General features: G+C 31.5%; 1 protein-coding gene across 1 annotated transcript; it reads right to left on the bottom strand.

Annotated features, from left to right (window-relative positions):
- Window positions 1-522: 522 nt before the first annotated feature.
- LOC107851829 (disease resistance protein Roq1) lies at window positions 523-7,328 on the bottom strand. The gene is made up of 5 exons (XM_016696926.2): window positions 6,589-7,328; window positions 5,225-6,287; window positions 4,808-5,092; window positions 1,624-3,066; window positions 523-1,541 (listed from the first exon to the last, which is right to left on the bottom strand). The coding sequence occupies exons 1-5, from the start codon at window positions 7,065-7,067 to the stop codon at window positions 723-725; spliced, it is 4,089 nt and encodes a 1,362-aa protein (XP_016552412.2). The 5' UTR covers window positions 7,068-7,328; the 3' UTR covers window positions 523-722.
- Window positions 7,329-19,476: the final 12,148 nt, after the last annotated feature.

The following is a 19,476-nucleotide window of genomic DNA, read 5'->3' on the forward strand; positions in this document are numbered from 1 at the left end:
ATAGTTGTGTCTGTTCAGAAAAAGACACAATATTTTGAATGAATAGACATGACTCTTCCAAGGATACACCTTTTATGTGAACCATTGCCACCTTTCATAAGAGGCATCTGATGGCTATATAAACCTGCTTTCATCCACAGGTTTAGAAATGAATGAAAAATTTTCTGAAATAAAAACTATTCTTGTCTTTAAAACATTCTTTGTGATCAATCAAATCGTTGAGTGAGTTCGACGAATCCAATTATTTGAGGTACCACTATAGTTGGATTGAAAGTCATTTTATTCTGGGAGGAAGATTCCAAAACCTCGGGTACAGTAAGGGAAATTACTCCTTAAGGACACTCTGTGAAGTCGGGGGACTTGGCTTTATATTTCTGTTTCATCTTAATTTCTGAAAAAATAAAACACACTTCTTAGAAAGATCACTTTGATCTTGTGTTGAGGGTGTTTTTGTACTTCATAGTGTTCTTGTTTTAAACTTGAACTAGTGTTGAAGTTATTGTGCCTAAATATAGATTCTTGTACCCGAAAACTACATAAATTAACAACAGATGCTTCCTACAACCAAGGAACATAAAATTAAGTGCAAAAATATACATAACACGGAAATTCTCAAGATCTAATCAAGGCTAACCTCGATTTTCTCCTTTAGGTAACCCTTTTTGCTAGCAAAGTAATTAAGACTGTAAGCGGTTTCTCATGATCCATCAAAGTCATGCAAGCTAGATGATGCAATGAGAGCAGTTAGTCTCATCTGTCCTTGCCATCCTTCTCTTTTTCTTTCTGTTTCTTTTCCTCTTTCTCTTTCTCTTTCTTGAAACATCATCCATATTCCTTGATGGGCTACCACAAACACTAATCATCTCAACATTTTGAGATTTATGTTCCTTTTGAACTTCCAATGCTGCTTGATCTACCTCTAGAGGTTTTCTCTCGTACCCTAAATATAGTCCCCTATCGGTGGCAATGTCGCACTCAGCAGACGCCCGTGAAGTAGAAGGGAGAGAAGGCTCGAGTACCATAGTGCAGCCACTTTCAGTTGTTACGGCAGTATCATTTCGAGTAACTGGAAAGAGTTTGGGACTTTGCGTTGCTCGTTGCTTTCTTCTCCATCTCCTATCTTTATTCTCATACTCCAGGCGAATTCCCCGACATAGTTCCTTGGCGTACACTTCAAATACCTCAAAAAGGTAATAGTCATTTGGGTTCTTCCCTTCTTTATTGCCATAAGCATTCCATAGTGTTTCAAACGGAATGTAGATGCAACTCATGACAGGAGAGTCGAACCAATATTTAGGGACGTCGTAGTTCAACGAATGCTTGCTTTCAGGGTCAGATTTGCAGACCAGTCTGGCTACTAATCTCACTTCCAGTCCATTAGGACAGTATAATATTGAAAACCCCTTGAACTTATTGGTATACCAAGACAGGTTCAGATTAATTGAGACCATTTCTTGATTTATAAACTGATAATCAAACAACTCCAAAATTCTGACTTCAGGAAAAGAAATGAGAAAATAAGCCCTTTGGTTGAAGTCACACTGCGGAATAAAAATCAATATTACTAGAAAGCAATTTGACAAGAATATTCGGCATTCATATGTGTGTGGGATAGATAATTACCTGGATACATGCTTTGAGAAAATGCTGTAGCAACTTCTTCACATCTACTTGTTCACGTGAGACAGTTCGACATTTGGATTTTTCATGACCACACCATGAGATTGCGAGCGCACAAAGCTTAAGACACTTAATTACTAGATCTCTGATGCTCTTCAAGGCTAAATGATAATCTGCATCTAGCCGCTTTAAATTTGGGGGTAGCTCTCCCGGAAGTTCATTAAGATTATGACAGAAATGTACATTCAGATGCTGAAGGTGTAAGAGTTCTTTGATGCTCTTGGGTAAACAAGAAATATTACTTCCACTAACATGCAGGTATTCCAAAGATTGCAAAGATCCCAAATCCTCGGGGAGTTCACCCAAAATATTGCGATTAGTAGGATCAAATTCATTCAAGAAGGATAAAGCTGACAATTGATGCACATGCTGTAAAACATGTGAGATGTTTAACATCCACAGTTTGCCAAGCTTGGTGATGGAGGGAGGTGGTTGGGAGATTACAGTTTCTCTTGCATCAAGTTTCGATAACTCTTGCAGATCACCAATGTTTTCCGGAAGCTTCTCTAGCTTTTTGCACCTCTGGAGATAAAGAGAGTGAAGATTCTTCAAATTACATAGGCTGTTTGGTAGACTTACAAGATCTTCACAGCCATTCAGATCGAGAGATTCGAGGCCCCTCAGATTCCCAATGGACAAAGGCAGTTCCCTTATCCCAGTAGAATTTATAGTCAGTTCTTTCAAGCGATGCATATCTCCATTGATTTCTGGAAATGTATCTAATTTTGGGGAATTAGATATCCTGAGCTGTTCAAGGGATTCCATCTGAAAAGAGCTTGGAAGCTTCTTTAAGTTCTCACATCCTTCTATCTCTAACCGCCAGAGCTTCTTTTGAACTCCAAGATATATGGGGAGTTCTTCCAATCCAGAACATTCTCGTATACAAAGGCCTTCCAATTGCTGTGATTCAAACATGCTGTTTGGCAGCGTTGCAAGTTTATTGCAATCTTCAATTTTGAGATATCCTAGATTTTGAATATCCCAGGGAATACTTTCAATAAGTTCACAACCAATTAATTCCAAAATTCTAAGGCCGCGGAGTGACGGGGGTAAGCTTCTTATCCAGTGGGATCCTACATGGAGTTCTGATAAGCGCCACATATCTCCACAGATTTCTGGAAATTCTTCTAAGCTTGTGCATTGCTCAAGGTTGAGAGTCTCAAGAGATTCCATGCTAACAAATTTTGGGAGCTTCTTAAGTTTGACACAACCATAAAAACTCAAATAAGTTAGCATTCTGCAATGTCCAAGAGAAGGATGGACCTCTTCCAAATTTGAACACCAACAAAAATCTAGTGTCTCCAAGTTTGGCATATCACCAAACTCAGGAGTTTTTGTTAACCCAAGGCTCTCCCTGAGATCCAAATGCTTCAAGTTGCTCAATTTCTGTTTTCACAAAGAAAACATAATGCTTCGATGAAATATCAGTTAGCTTAAGTAGTACTCATAATAGAAATATATGATTCTACTTTATGCGGAAAAAAAATAAAGAGAAGGTTGTTAGGGAATGAAGGAGAAGTTTCACTTTCAGAATGCTCATTGAAGTATGTTGGTTGTAGATAATGTGGAAAGAGTTTTGAACTTTGTATTTGAGATGCATAATTGTCTTAAATGTCAATATATTTTTGTTCTCTTTTTATGTAACAATGAAAATAAAACCTCTTTAATGTGGTAATTTCTTTTTAGATTTTACTTTTTGAAACGTTGATACATTAGTCCGGTATAGCAACGTGATTTCTAAATTCCACAGATGTTAGTTACCTCATTAAAACGTAGTCCATTCACTCTACCTGATAGTCATGATCTCTAGTTTTCACTAATGGAGTGATGGTACCTCATATAAACATATTCCATTAACTCTACATGGTTGTCATAAATTTTAATTTTTACTCATGGTACCACACAGAAACTATTAATTTGTACATCAAACACTGATTCGAAGTAGCTTACAAGTGAATTCAGAGTATATCAGTTCATACACACACAATCTGTTACAGAGAAAAAAATAGAAACTACTACATGATGATTGAACTAACTCCTAATTCATATACTACACCTCTATTTATATATACACTAGCACTAACCAACTGAATACAAAATATCAAATATGTACAGCTGTCAACTAACCTTCCACTAATTAGTTGTAACAACCTAACTAACAACCCAACTAACTGCTGATGACATGGCACTCAACCTCAAGTTAACTATCTACAATATCTTTATTATACTCTCTAATAGAAACTTGTTCCATTTAATATACTCATGATTTATAGATTTCACTCTTAGTACCTCATATAAAACATTCAGAAATGTACTTAACAAACCGCAAAATATCGATGAGACATTTGAAAATATACCAAAATAAATTACTCATGTAAAAAGCTTTAATATTACTACAAAATAAGAAGAAAAAATGAATAAATTTTAAACCCCTGCCATTAAGTTTCATAATAAATTCCATTTTCTCCTGATTTGTAGCATGCAAGCCTTACCATTTTGATAGAAGTTCATCATATATTAAACTGTCCTATTGTATTACCTACAACCCTATCGTCTCAGCATAACTTCCTCATACAGAACAACATGCGTCAACTATTGTTTCTTCATGAAACGACTATGCAGATGCTCAAACTTTTTAGTTAGTATCTGGATATACTAAGTAAATTGAGCAGGGATGTATTCAATAGAATAGCAGAAAAGAAACACAATTTTGCATCAGGTAATCACGACAAGCACAGGGACGGCCTGATGGGCTTAAATCCGAAAAACAAAAATGTCAGTTGCCTTGCATAATAGACAAATTGAGCCTATTTTTGCAGCAAAGCAAATCATGGGGACAATATTTAAAGAACAACCATAAGGAGGGACACTCAGTGCAAGAACCTGAAGTTCTAGTTCCATTTTTAACATTAATAGGGGAAAGAAAGAAGAATGAGCTATTGGAGAGAGGCCGGAAAGAGATAATATGTTCGATTTTGGATAAGGCCTCTGTACATCTTATGTGCAAGTTTAACTTTTACATGATGTAAATTAGTAAATTGAAACATTTATTTGGTGTCGCATTTGAACCATGGCATGATTAATTCACATGTTCTGTTATTTTGCAGAGAGAAAGAGATCACTATACCTTTGGCATTGGCCAAAGTTCAACAAGCCGACTTCTACTTAAACAAAGCCCCACGAGGTGGGATGGGTCAAATTTCTCCGGTAATGAACTTGACTGATAGTACGGCCATTCAATCCACCGCAGACTAGAAGGAAGACAAGTGACAGTGCTTTCAGAGCAAATATTTTTATCAACTATCAACACCTGTAAGCTTCGCATCCTCTTGAATACCTTGTTATGATTTACGTTATCATCTTCAAAACGATAACCTTTTGGGATCCATAGGCTTTCCACCTTTTTTGGTTTCTGTAAACAAAGAAGCATATATTTATTTTTCACGCAATTTTTTTAAAAAAATGAAGCAGAAAAAACTCGGTATAACGAAGTCACAATATTAAGAGTTCTTAAATTATCGATTTTTTTTTGAAATATTCTTACCATCTTTCCAGTAAAAAGGTCATGAACCTCCTCAGCAAGCCATAGTTTGGTGTTTGTGTATTCTTCCCTTGACACATTTTGACCCATTTGACTTATCAAACTATGCATCTCAAACATGTAGCCATTCCTTATGGATAATAGAGATTTTTCGATGAGGCGGCTTAGTCCTATCAAGTGAATGCCACAACTCTTAATTATCCATTCCACCTCATAACTTGGTCTATGATTGTACAAGCATGCGATATCTAGAAATATTCTCATCTCATCTTTATTCAATCCATCAAGACCAATTTTAAGTTTTCCTAGAATGTCATCATTAGGTATCTTCTTCAACCTATCAATTATGTCTCTACATTGCTCTTTATTTCGTCCATAAACAGAAGAACCCAAAACTTTAAGAGCTAAAGGGAGTCCATCAGCATACTTCACCACTTCACTTGAAAGTTCCTCAAAATCTATCTCCGGAGACTTTCTTTTGAAAGCATGCATGCAAAACAGTTCAAGAGCTTCAATCTCAGATAATAGTAGGACTTCATATACTTTATCCTCCTTCACATGAGTGATTATCAGGTGCTTGTCTCTTGTGGTTATCAAAATTCTACTACCCCTTCCAAACCACTCTGTCCCTCCAACTATAAGATCTAGTTGACTTAGATGGTCTACATTGTCAAGAATAAGCAAAACTTTCTTCCAGCGGAGCTCATTCTTTATAATCATGGTTCCATCACGTTCACTAGTTACAACAATCTTTTTCCCCAATAGCTTGCAGATGAGAGTTTTCTGCAGCCATGTTAGTCCCTTTCTCTGGTACATTTCTCCAACATCACCAAGAAAACAATAAGCTTCAAATTGATGACGATATCTCTCATATATAACACTAGCAATTTCTGTCTTACCAATACCGCTCATTCCCCATATTCCAATGGAACAAACGTCATCGGATTTCATATGTAATAATGAGATTACTTTGTCAATTTGAGTACCCACTAAGCTTTCTGAAACGGGTGAAATAACGTTTGGTAATATGTAATCAACAACCTTCTGGATGCAATCTGCCTCATCCCTAAATGTTACAATGAAAACAACAACTATTTTAAATCGAACTTTAGAAATCAAAAAATATTATTATAGAGTCATTTACATTTTGCACGCTAGTGTATGCTCTCTTTTATGATTTATACCTTATTTTATTACTTTAAACAATACTTGCAAAACAATAGACACCCTATGTTCTTGAATTACCCACAAGGGCAAAACATGAAATTACAAATAAGTCAAAAAAGGATATATGGTCCAAAATAAAGAAGAGGTCAAGAAAAGCAAACAGAACAGATCGAAAAAAGCAAAAGAAAGAAAAACCTTACTTGCACTCTTGTAAATGGTACCCTGATATTTTACCAGCTTGCTTACATGCTTCTCTCCATCTTTGAACCTTCTCCATGTCATCTTTGTATTTTTCCTCGTGTTGAGAAAACGACTCAGCGAAAGGTGAATTTTGATGGCTTACATCAGATGGGCTCACATCATAAAAAATTGGAATCACAATCTGATCCAATTCATTTCGGCACTTTATGATGTGTTCAAGCTCCTCCAAGCACCATCTTGATGATGCATATCTCTTTGAAAATATCACGACCGCAAATCTGGATTCTTCTATGGCTTTCAGTAGTTCATTAGGAATTGATTTTCCAGTTTCCAGCCTCTCATCGTCTTTAAAAACATTAACTCCCCTTTGTTCTAAAGCAGTATAGAGATGACTCACAAAGTTCCTACGGGTATCTGGACCTCTAAAACTCAAAAAAGCGCCATACTTGCTATCTTTGGAAGAAGATGCATGAGACATTTTGAAGAATAATGCAAAAGACTAATAGACAAATTCACCGCTTTGGATATATGGTGATAAAATTCACAGAATTGGGGTGGTTAATAAAGAGCAAGACTTCTTTTTTTTCACTATTCTTAGTCTTTACAGGAAACTTCTTATCATCTTCCTACCAGTATGACTAATTTTGTGTAAATCATAACAATTGAGAAAGTTGTTGTAGTTAACGAATGAATAACATCCGGGGGCTAAAGGCTACTATTATTTTAGCATATGCTGGTACAAGTTTGTAAATAGAGAGCTCTATAAATACAATATCTAAGTACTACTTCTATATTCTAGGCATTGATACATTTTTTAAAATTAGCATTCAAGGGTGGGGCCCAGTGATCAATGAAATGGATTGAGCACCATGATGTCTAAGTTTAAAATCCTAGTGAATACAACACACTAAGTAATTTGTTTCCATCTGTTACTTGGTACCTGTTGCTGGTGGGAGGTAACAGGTATTAGTTGAGGTACGCGCAAACTAGCCTGGACATCATGTTATTAAAAAATATATATATTTTTGAGAATGAAATCATTTTGTTTGAAGACATTATATACTTTAAGCTTGTTGATGGTGAACATACTCCAATTTACTATTGTTAATAATATCCAAGTTGTTTTCACATTTTAAGTCAATGCCTGGTGTGAACTCTTCTTAGCATTACATATTTGTAGTTATATACATTTTTCCACTCTGCAATATGCATTATTCATAGAAAGATCCCATCAATAAAAGTAAAAAGAAAGTTGACTTACATGTTTTGTTAGATCAATATTTCAAGCCTCCGCAAATTTATCACTCCATCTTTTGAAACTTCTCCATGTCATCTTTGACTTATTACTCCCCTTGAGAAAATGACAAAATGAATGATAAGTCACATCAATTGTTCATTTTGGAATAATACACAAATCTAATCTTTAACTTGGCCTCAACTGGCATCTATGCTCCTAACTTAAGGTGCGCACAAGTAAGCACTTAAACTATTATAAAGTTAAACAAATATAGACACACGCGTCTTACTTGGAAAATCTCACATGATTTGACATGTAGGCAGCGTGCATATCGCGTGATTTACCGAGTAGGTGCTTGTGTCTACTTGTTCACTTTTAAGATGTTTAAGTATCTACCTGTACACATCCGAATTAAAGTTGGACACATAGATGTTTATTTATTATGCCTTCTTTTTAATAACAATTGTTCGTTTCCAGGTCAGCTTCAGAGCACCTCAACCCTCTAGCACCTCAACAAATACCATGAGCCGTTTGCTAGCTCCCACAAGCATAGCTACCGAATAAATCATGACCACTTTAGAAATCACATTGTAACTGAGATTGCTTCTCTTTCAGGCCAATCTTTTTAATCATGAACTTATTTAGTGATTCTCTTACTAATAATTCAAGGTGTTCCTTTGAGCTTTATGTCAACTGATTGGTGAATACATCACAGATGTTTCTCAAGTTATCCTTTTTGCATTGGAAAACTTTTTTCCTTCCTTTTAAGTTGTTATGTTTTGATTTTTGAGTGTCAATTATTTGATTTGACTTTTTAAAGCTAAATTATGTAAAAGAAAAAAAAAAAGAAAACTATGACAAGTAAAAAAGAATGGAGAGAGTAATTGTAAAGGTAAAATTTTAGTCTAAAAATGTTCTCTTCCTTCCTTTTTAATTATCATAACTGCCTTTCTAAGATTCAAACATATTTACTTTAACTAACATTTTAAATGTAGTTTTTTACTATGTTGATATGAGAAAAATTACAATTTATAATACTTTTTGAAAAATTTTTGAATATCTAAATTTTGTTTTTAAAAAATAAATTAATCCGATGTAAGTTAAATTTAAAAATTAATCAAATTAATATTTGAAAAGTGAAATGTGACGACTAAAAGAGAATGGAGAAAATAAAAGGGGAAAAAAAAGGGTGAATTGGAGCACGCAAATATCCAATCCCTAAATCTGTCAAATTGCATAAATAAGCCGCTTCTAATCTCTCGATATTATACTAGTTGTCCGCCTTTTCATGAATAGTTGTTTAAATAAATCTGTTTTATTTTACTTGATCCAATTAGTAAGATTAATTATTTCAATTACTTTCTTCATTTAAAATTATTTATCAATTTTTGACTTAGCACATCCATTAAAAAATTAATGATTGATATAGTGATTTTACTTTATAACCCCTATCAATTGATGTTTAGTAGTACTCCATCCGTCTTAAAATAGTTGGAATGTACTTCTTTCGTTGTTAATTAGTTGTCATCCTTACTAAAAATAGATATGCCTTATTACTTATCATTTCATAAAATCAAAGCATAGTTATTTTTTTCTTTTCACCTTTATCCTAAGTCATATTTGTAGAGATATCAATATAATGTAAAAAAAATATGTAAATACTAAATAGAGAAGAGTAATAAAATAAGAATAATTTAGTCAATTTAGCACCTGGTTAATATATTATTTTAAAGGGAATGCAAACAAAGATGGTGACAACTGTTAAGAAAAGGAGGAGTATAGATTTTGCACAACTGACTAATACGACCTTATTATCTTTTGAGAAAATGCACTGTTTTTACCCTAAACTATACACGAAATTACTGAGATACACTTGAACTTTAGGAGGGCCCTATTATGCCCCTAGACCAATTAAAACTGTATTTTTGGCAACCTTAGTACTTACGTGACACATACGTATGCCTACGTGGACCTTCAGTGTGTTGATTCGCTAATGTGCCACGTATGTGTCACGTAGGCACTAAGGTTGCCAAAAATACGATTTTAATTAGTCCAGGGGTGCAATAAGACCCGCCTAAAGTTCAAATGTGTCTCAGAAATTTCGTGTATAGTTTAGGATGGAAACAAACATTTTCTCTTATCTTTTTAATCTTGATTACATGAATCTTGTTCAATTGATATGAGAATTAATTATTGAGGGTAGAGTTGGAAAAAAGTAGTTATTAACTCTTGATTTTTAAATATACCAACTATTTTGAGATAATTTTTAGTAAATATGTCAACTATTTTGAGACGGGAGGAGTAATAGGTATTGAAAAATGATTTATAAAATGCTAAGGGTAAAACAAGAAAAATAAAATAATTGTATTTTCTTGATATGCCAAAAGACAAATAAAAATAAAAATACATTTAGAAAATAAGTAACAAGTATTTTGAACGGTGTCTAATTTATGTAATCAATAAAAGTCTATTAATTTCCTCTAATACTAGTAGTAAAATATTAATAGTCAAACTTAACTTTTCACAACATAATTAATAAGATTAATTTAGTAAAAGTAAATGTTTTCCTTGGAACAAGGCTAGGTGAAAGTGAGCAAGTAAAATAATACGAGAGACTACTTTTCTGTCTATCAAATCAAGATAAAATTAATTGACAGATTTTTTGAAAATCTAAAAAAAATTTATAAGTTTCAAAAAATTTCTTTTTATTTTCAAATGAGTAGATAAAGAGTAAATTAGTAAAACTGCTCATCTTATTTGTGATTTTCATAGAGGTGGAATACATATGCGACCCCGTTAACTTGTCAGTTTTTTGTGTATTGATATCTTAATAAGGTCTTGTTCCTATCTAACCTCTGAAACCCTTATAAAAATATGTTATTTAGCACATTCGACTGACCTGACACATATCTTGAGTTTGCACTTGTTATGAGTTATGTGTGTGAAATTAAGTGCATTCCACATGGAAACTACACCAATCGAAACATCACATTCCATTTTTATTTCACACTTCATCTTTTAAGGGTTAAAAAAAGACTAAATTACAGATTCTTATTTATTTCTCAAAATAAACTCTTGGATCACTACCCATCCTCATCGAAAAACTATTGACAAAGAAAACCCTAGAAAAATTTGTGTGATTTCATTAGTTTCTCTTGCAATAGACAATATATTTATATTATTGACAATAAAATCCTACAATTTTGTAATGTGGACTTGAGGAAGGTAGCACAATAACATTCGAGAATCAAATTAGCATAAAGTTCTAATGAGATCTCCATTTCAACATTGACTCCACATTAACAGAGCTTAGTTGCAGTTGAAGAAAATGAAATCGATCATCTTGACATTTTTGAGCTCCAAGTTAATAATGCAAGATGGGAGAAAAGGGAAAGAAACGAGAAGTAAGAACAGAGGAAAAAAACTAGGGCTAAATAGTTAAATAAGAGGAAATATTATTAATGCCAAACACTTTTTTCACGCACTCAAACAATATGAAACACACAATATGTGCTAGGTCATATGTATACGCTTAATGACACGCTTTATGGAGGGAAATTTGAAACTTAATTTTATACCGATACATTACATTCCATATGGATACAATAAATTCTTTTGGATACATCACTTAATTTTACATAGATACATTTCATTCTTTTATGATGTATCTAAACTTTTAAGTAAAATCAAGAATTTATATAATTATTTATACAGGTTGAGATTTTAAGTAGTTATTATAGTAATTTAAATAGTGATATGATGTAATTTTTCGATAATTTATTGGGTTACCACGTTCAAGAAATTACATGGTATAGCCCCAAAAGTTAGTGATTTTGGATTTTTGACCCCAATAAGAAAAGTCTTTAAAGACTGGTCTTCCTTCCCTTTTAAGTATAGTACAAATACAATTTTACCCCTCTAGACCTCAAATATTTTTAAAATTTTCATACTCATTTGTCTCTCAAATTCTATTATTATTTTCACTTTTTTTTATTTCTCCTTTAATTTTATTTTCAAGTTTTAATTCATTTGTTTCAACCTTTATTTTTTTCTCTTTTTTTTTCTTTTTTCTCAAACATTATCTATTTTTCATTTCTCTTTTTTCTTTTTTAATTCATCTGTCTCAACTTTTATTTTTCTTTTATTTTTGGTTTTTATCTTTTCTCTTTTTTTCCTTACTAATTTATCCGCACGTGCTTCCCACGTGTAACTTTTAATTATTTAAAATTAAACGATTTTATCTATTACGAAGGTTTTTAATGAAGTGCAAAAAGTTCAAAACAGATATTTTATTATAAACACACATATATATGAGAAAAATATTACATTGTCAGATTCGAATATACGAGAATATCAAACCTAGAAATCAAAATTCACAAACAAAACAAATGTGATAATGCATGATGTGTTAAACTTAAAATCACTCCCAAGCTAAAGAAAAAATAATAAGCCACGACAACCAATAGAAAAAAAAAACAACTCAAAAGAGAGAGAGAATAACATACTAACCTAGAGGATGACAATTACAATGGTTGAAATAGCATAAAATACAAGTGCGGGATGGAACAATATATTAATATAAAAATATGTTGAAAATTAAATCTACATAAATTACAAAATAAATAGGAGTCCTAATTTAAGAAAAAAACTTACCATATTTTAAAGTCCTATTCCATTACCATATTTTAAAGTCCTAACCCATATATTCTAGGATTTAAAATTATATCTATAATTAAATAATAATCGAAGAAAAAAAGTGAAAAAGACGATTTTGTCTATTGTAAAGTATTTTAATGAAGGGCAAAAAGTTCAAATCACTTTTCTAAGGGTCTTCACACTTTTAATATACTATAGATTTTTCTCAAACTTTATTTTTATTTTTTTCCTCTCATTTTTGTTTTTCTCAAATTTTTTATTTTGTCGCTTTTTCTTAATCTTTATTTTTTTTTCTTGTCTTGTTTTTTCTCAATCTCTTTTTTTATTTCTCTATTTTATTTATCTCTTCATTTTTTTCCAACTTCCATTATATTTTGCTAATCAATAAAAAATTGAATAATCTGCAAAGGAATCTTCTTCTTCTTTTTTTTTTTACATCAAAGCAAATTTAAAGGCATGAATTGTTGTTAGGAAGTTCTTTGGGATAAGTTTTTCCTCTAAGGCAAAATTATAGAACAACTCATAAATCAAGGCATAATGTGGTAGTGTCAAGTCTTGCTTGTGGAGCACAACTTGTTGTTTTGAAAATCCTTGAGTTAATTCTTGCTTCTAAGGCAAGAGTTATAAAACATCTCATAAATCAAAAAATAATGTGGTAGTGTCAACACTTGTCCATTGATCATAACTTGTTCTTTTGGGAGGTTCTTGGGCTAAGTTTTGTCTTAGAGGCAAGACTAATAGAGCATCACATAAATCAAGACACAATATAACAGTGTCAACTCTTGTCCATGAGGCGTAACTTGTCGGCTAAATCTTGCCTCTAAGGCAAGAGTTATAGAATATCTCATAAATCAAGACACAATGTGGCAGTGTCAACTCTTGTCCATGGGGCGTAACTTGTTGTTTGAAAGTCCTTGGACTAATTCAAGCATCTAAGACAAGAGTTATAGAACATCTCATAAATTAAGACATAATGTGGTAGTGTGAACACTTATCCATGGGGCATAACTTATATTTTTAAATTTCTTGATTTATAAAACATCTCATAAATCAAGACACAATGTGGTGGTGTCAAATCTTGTCCATGAAGCGTAATTTATTGTTTAAAAGTCCTGGGCTAAGTCTTTCCTCTAAAAGCAAGAGTTATAGAACATCTCATAAATCAAAACATAATGTGGTACCCTCAACTCTTACCCATGAGGCATAACTTGTTATTTGAAAGTCCTTGGGTTAAATCTTGCCTCTAAGGCAAGAGTTATAGAATATCTCATAAATCAAAACACAATGTGGTAATGTCAACTCTTGCCATGGTGCTCAACTTATTACTTGAAAGTCCTTGGACTAAGTCTTGCCTTTAAGCGAAGAGTTATAAAACATCTCATAAATCAACATACAAAGTAGTGGTGTCAACTCTTGCCCATGGGACATAACTTGTTGTTTGATGGTCCTTAGGCTAAGTCTTACCTCTAAGACAAGAGTTATAGAGCATTTCATAAGTAAGAAATATAATTTGTTAGTGTCAACTCTTGCCCAATATACGTAACTTGTTTGAAAATTCTTGGGATAAGTTGTGCCTCTAAGGCAAGAGTAGTAGAATATCTCATAAATAAATACATAACATGATAGTGTCAACTCTTGCCCATGAGGCATAATTTGTTGTTTGAAAGTCCTTGAGCTAATTCTTGCCTATAAGGCAAGAGTTGTAGAACATCTCATAAATAAAGACATAACTTGGTAGTGTCAACTCTTTCCCGTGGAGCATAATTTGTAGTTTGAAAGTCTTTGAGCTACGTTTTATCAACAATGCAAGAGTTGTAGAACATCTATAAATGAAGACATAATATAACGTGGTAGTGTCAACTCTTGTCCTAGGGCATAATTTGAAGTTTGAAAATCCTTGAACTAAGTCTTGCCTCCAAGACAATAGTTGTAGAACTTCTCATAAATAAAAACATAACGTGGTAGAGTCAACTTTTACCCGTGAGGCATAATTTATTGTTTGAAAGTTCTTGAGCTAAGTTTTGCCTCTAAGGTAAGAGTTATAGAACATCTCATAAATCAAAACACAATATGGTAGTGTCAACTCTTACCCATGAAACATAACTTGTTGTTTGAAAGTCATAAGTCTTACCTCTACAATGTGGTAGTGTCAACTCTTGCCCATGAAACGTAGTTTGTTATTTGAAAGTCATAATTCTTGCCTTTATAATGTGATAGTGTCAACTCTTGCTCATGAGATTTAACTTAATTAGAAGAAATCGAAGAAAAGAACAAAAATAATATAAATTGTAGAAAAGAAGAAAATGAAGAAAAATATTAAGAAATACAAATCAAAGAAAATGTAGAAGTTGAGAGAGAATGGAAAAAAAATAAATGTTGATAAAAATAATAAAAAAAGATAAAATAAAAATAAAGGCCAAGAATTTTTTTTAAAAAAAATATATTAAAAATAAAAAAAACTATAAAAGTAGACGTTGAGAGGAGTAAAGAAAAAAAGTAAGGGTTGAGAAAAACTAAAAAGAAAGAAAGATAAAATAAAAAGTCAAAGTAAAATAAAAAGGGAAAAAAAGAAGTTGAGGGGAAAAAGGAAAAAAAGCAAGGGTTGAGAAATATCAAAAAAAAAAAATTAAAGTAAAATTAAAAAGAGAAAAAAATAAAAGATGAAAGATAGATAAGTACGAAGTTGTTATGTATTATGAGGATATTTATGTAATTTACTTCATTGATTAGAGATAATTTTTGTCCGAAAATTTATCACTTAATAGCTGGAGGCTATTTTTATGAAAAAAATTTATTTGGGGTCAAAACTTGAAAAGCTACCTTATTTTGGGGTTATTCCTGTAAATTTTCCTACCACGTTAGATGAAGTCCAACAAGAAAATGGAGGACAAAAACAAATAAAAATTACACAAAGCCAAAACTTAAGTTTTACTTATTACACAAAATCTCTACTCTCAAAACATATTACAAACATTTCACTTTGTCTATTTCTCTCTTAAAAGTACATATACATAACTTTATCAAATTATTTACAATTTATTATCCTTGAAAGAAGCCTAAAATCAAGGAGTCATAAAGTAGTGGTTATCATTTTTTAATTAATTATTGTGTTTGGTTCAATCTCTTTCTTAGTGGCATTCAATTCTAACAAAAAACACCATTTACAACAAATCGGGTTAGTTTCTTTTTTTCAACTTCACCAAAAAATCTTAGATTCCGATTGAACAATTTCTTGCATGTTGTTCATTCAATAGAATAAGTTCAATCTTTGTTTTTCCTACTTTGAGTAAGATTTTTCTTTTCTACTTTACAAAAATTTAAAATGGAAAAAAGGTTCAAATATGCCACTGAACTATCAGAAATGGTTTATTTATGTCATCCATTAAAAGCTGAGCTCATTCATGCCATAGCCGTTACAAAACTGGCTTATCCATGCCATTACTTTTAACAACCGATTTTTAGAAAACAGCTTTGCCACGTGGCGGCACAATAGAGGTCCACGTCTTTTTTTTTGATGCATTAAAAAGAATCCACCCAACTTTTTGATCCATTAAAAATTAGTTTGATCTATGCTTTTAAAATTTGAGATTATTTGTATATTTCCCCATGTCAATAGTTTTTTTTCCTTTTCTGGCTTTCACGTATGACTGTTCACAATACAGATCAATAATATGATCATTTCCCTTTGAACTAAGTTTTACTTGATTAATTACTGTTAATGAGTTAATTTTGAGATTATTTGTGTATCGCCTCATATCATCCGAGTATTTATAGTTACCAAACTCATCGACTTTTTTTTAGTTGTATGCGGCTTAAAATTGTGGTCAAATATAGTAAATTGATCCATAGACAAGCAAAGACAATACGTCTCATGCCGTTACTCTATCATCCTCATACCCATCCTGCAAAAATTTCAGTACAGTGGAGTTGATATCAATTATTGTGCTAATTAATTACCATAAAATACTTTATATTGTATGATATCATTCACTTTGAACCAAATTGACATTTTTTTGATTTCAATAGACCTTAAATATCCGACATTTTATAAATAATTTCATTTCTTTTTTACTTTTCATGTGGGATATTGTTCTCTCAAACAGTTATTATACTACTCCCTTTCATCTTTTTTAATATGCCGTTTAATGTTTTGACACAATCATATATTAAGATAATTATTTGACAATCAACATTAATCATTGGAGGTAGAATATTTGTCTAAATTACAATTATGTTTTTCTTAAATTACAATTTGATTTAATGATATAGTTACATAAAAATTGGTGAGACGTCATAGTTTTATATCCTTATATAATTAATTTTAAGTGGTCCAATCCTAATTAAAAATTGAATAAAAATAATATATAAGCCATGCATGCAAGTTACAACTCACAAGTATTATGTATGTATAGTCTTTATCATTTCATTATATACTTAATTCAATAAATTGAGTAATTCCAAAATTTTATTTTTTCTTTTCTCTTTAATGAAATAAAATATCTAAGAAGAAAGAATAAAATGAAGATGACATGGAATTTGTATAATACAGTCTAAGGCCAGTTGGCATATATAAAAACAAAAGTAAATCCAATATATTTTTGATAAGTTAGATAATATGGGAGTATATATTTGTGTGGAAGTATAAAATAAATTAATGTATATTTTATATATATATATATATATATATATATATATATATGTTCATTGATTTCTTCATATATATTTTTATGTTATTTTAAAATCTTTTAATGAAAATTTTGACTCTACTATTAACCTAATCATTATAGATCAAACTAATTTTTAATGGATCAAAAAGTTGGGTGGATTCTTTTTAATGGATAAAATTTTTTTTAAAAAAAATTAAAAAAATAAAATAAAAATTTAAAAATGGCATGGACATCTAATAAGTCGCCACGTGGCAAAGATGTTTTCTAAAAACCGACTGTTAAAAGTAATGGCATGGATGGGCCAATTTTATTACGGTGATGGCATGAATGAGCTCAACTTTTAACGGATGGCATAAAGAAGCCATTTCTGATAGTTCAGTCGCATATTTAAGCCTTTTTCCATTTAAAATTCTATAGAACAAGTTCTTGCATGTACTCCATTCAATGATTATAACTTAGTAAATGGATGATACTCTATCTTTTAGTTTTGGATTAACTCGGTTAGACCATTGTCAACCAATAAATCAAATTATTGAGTTCGTTATCGGAGAATTTGATTACGAGGACCCTAATTTTATTGAAAACAGATCAAAAAACCGTAACAACCCCATTAAGATGAAGAAGCTTAGGAAAGCTGCTGATCAAAGTTCAAAAAATAAAATCAGAGAATCATCAAAAAATACAAAAGAAAATGATACTGCACGACCATGTCTACCAAAGTTTTTTATTTTTTCTAGAGAAAATACCCAATTACTCTTCTAAACTATACCCAAAAAGGTTATGACATACCTTAACTTAAAGGGGGTCCTATTACCCCTTGAACTAATTAAAAGTGTAATTTTGACACCCTTAGTGTCTATGTGGTGCCTACATGGCACATACGTTGCACACACGTGTGCCTACGTGGATACTTCAGTGTGTTGTGCCACGTATGTGTCACGTAGGCACCACGTAGGCACTAAGGGTGTCAAAATTACACTTTTAATAAGTTTAGGGAGGGTAATAGAACCCCCTTTAAGTTGAGGTATGTCATAGCCTTTTTGGGTATAGTTTAGGGGCTAATTGGGTATTATCTCTTTTGTCTATTTGAATATGATTGTTTTTGTAATTGAATATTGTGTTTTTTAAGTAATGTGAGGCTATTTGATTTTTATTTTTTGAATACTATTATTACTTGTGCAGCATATGTATTTTTTTCTGGAATGTTATGATTTATTAGTAATTGACATTTCATATTTATAATATTATTTATGTATATGATAAACATATAGATAAAAAATGTTATGTATATGAACTAAACTGATATGTTTAGATCATATACATATCAAAATATAATATATACATAAGTAATTTATGTATATGTAATAACTAAATTTTTATGGAATTTTAGTTTGTTTCTGTACGATTTTGTTTAGTTTTGGTTCTAGTCAACCATTTGGACGTTATTAATATTGTGAGGTGTTTTGAAATTTTATTTTTGAATATGACTGTTAGTTTGTGCAGTTTTTGTGTGGTTATTTTTTTTTTCAGGAATGTGATTGTTTATTAGTTGTTGACAGTTCATACACATAACATTATTAATGTATATGATAAACATATGCATAAATATGTTCATATACATCTCAGAATGTAATATACATAAGTAATTTATGTATATGTATTATACTGATATGTATACTCAACATATATCTCATTAACTTTTTTATGATTTTTTTTATATTTTTATGAAGGATTTTATTTGGTTTAGTTCAAGCTGTATATATATTATCAACGACTTGGACATTATGATTTTTTTTAATTTTTTTTTTCAAGATTTGAAATATAGAATAAAACAGGTCCCTGTGCATTTATTGCATTTTGGCGGTTCATGCAATCGTGATTTTGAAGAAGATATTAGAAACTATATGAGCAAAGATGAACAAAATCTATTCCGGCAATTAATTTTGGAGAAGTTTTGGACATGCCTAATTATAATTTTTAGGGACAAATTTAAAAATGTTTGCTTATGCTTGAGATAGAGCAAGATAACCCCGATGAAATACATGTTTGGGGAATTATTCTCAAGTTTTCTATTTTTGATTTTCCTCTCATAACCAGTCTTATACCGGTAACATAGAGTACTACCTGTATCCTGAATCATCCAAGTCTATTTTGATTAACAAGTACATTTTAAATGCGAAGAATTTGATAAAAAAATAGATGTTTGTCCAACGCTTTAAGATGAAAAACTTTGATAACATTACAGATTCTTTGCACATGTATAGTTTGTATTTCATCTTTTGATTCACAGTTTGTTTATAAGGATCTACGTCCAACACTTAAGAAGT

The sequence above is a fragment of the Capsicum annuum genome, chromosome 12, assembly GCF_002878395.1.
Source record: "Capsicum annuum cultivar UCD-10X-F1 chromosome 12, UCD10Xv1.1, whole genome shotgun sequence".
NCBI classification, from domain to species: domain Eukaryota; kingdom Viridiplantae; phylum Streptophyta; class Magnoliopsida; order Solanales; family Solanaceae; genus Capsicum; species Capsicum annuum.